Below are 1,244 nucleotides of genomic sequence, written 5' to 3'. Positions count from 1 at the left end.
ATCATAAATTAAGGACAAATATTTCACTTAAACACCTCTCCAAAAGTTTAGCGCTTATGCTTTTATTTTGATTGTTGTAACCGGAAGTTAAACATACCAATTTGATGTAGCTTGACGTTAGCTTAAAACAACCGTAGAATTACGGAAATGTGCCAAATAAGTAAAGAAATAAACATGTCATATATGTAATCTTCACCTTTTTCATCTTTGTGCGCATTTCGCTTCACTTTCTGTTCAGTACAGTAGTTTAAAAACAAGTTTAAAAGGGTTTAAATGCGCCAACGGTTATACCTTCGTGCACTTGCCTGTCACGCAGCAGGAAGGGGGCGGCGCGGCATGAAGGAGGAGCCGCTACTGCGGCACAACTTTTTGGATACCCCGCTCCTCCACTTCTTCCTCGCTTTTTCCTTCCCAAACACTCTCCAACTCACACGACGGGTAACTTCTTCCTAAAAATAGAATATGTACCGGGTCTTCGGAGGGATTCTTACCCGAGGAGCGGGAAGCAGCAGCGCCGCCGCTGCTGCCGTTGCATCCGTTGGTGCCGCTGCCGTTGACGCGGCTCTCCCAGCGGCAGCGTCCGCGTCTCTGTCTCTTCGGTACCGCGGCTACAGCCAGGCCGTGGACCGGCACGATGACCCGAACTTCTTCACCATGGTGGAGGGCTTCTTCGACCGGGGCGCCGCTATCGTGGAGGACAAGCTGGTGGATGGACTGAAGACCCGGGAGAGCCCCGAGCAGAAGAAGAAACGCGTCCGCGGAATCCTGCGCATCATAAAGCCGTGTAACCACGTCCTGAGCGTCAGCTTCCCCATAAAGAAGGACACCGGAGAGTGGGAGGTGATAGAGGGCTACCGGGCTCAGCACAGCCAGCACCGGACGCCCTGCAAGGGAGGTGAGACCCGCACCGGCACCGGGGGCAACTTAACATCCATTTATAATAATAATAATATGGGATAATACAGAGCGAACTCACTCTGGGAGGCGAGTAGGTAAAAAAGTAGTCCCAAGAAGTTGAGGGAATGTTATAATTCACTTTGGAAATTAACTAATGTTAAATACTTTTATTTGAGTAAAAGTGTCTGAGAAAAAATCTGAAAAATATATATTTTTTTTAATTATATTTTCAAAATGTAAAACAATATCTAAAAATAATATCTGGTATAACTTTAAAAAAAACTGAAAAATGTTTACAAAATAATATTAGTGAAATATCTGAAAAATTTGTAAAAAAAATATTTAAA

The 1,244-nt window shown here is 44.7% G+C and overlaps 1 protein-coding gene across 1 annotated transcript in view; it reads left to right on the top strand.

The window, feature by feature from the left end:
• The first annotated feature begins 336 nt into the window (after positions 1 to 336).
• Positions 337 to 1,244, top strand: part of LOC120548422 (glutamate dehydrogenase, mitochondrial-like) — a 26,970-nt gene continuing 26,062 nt past the window's right edge. Inside the window, exon 1 of the mRNA XM_039784685.1 lies at positions 337 to 895. Within this exon, the coding sequence (XP_039640619.1) occupies positions 463 to 895 (433 nt within the window). The 5' untranslated portion in view covers positions 337 to 462. The remainder of the gene's footprint in view (positions 896 to 1,244) is intronic.

This window comes from Perca fluviatilis, chromosome 19 (genome assembly GCF_010015445.1).
Source record: "Perca fluviatilis chromosome 19, GENO_Pfluv_1.0, whole genome shotgun sequence".
NCBI lineage: Eukaryota > Metazoa > Chordata > Actinopteri > Perciformes > Percidae > Perca > Perca fluviatilis.
This window is presented reverse-complemented; position numbering and strand designations above follow the sequence as displayed.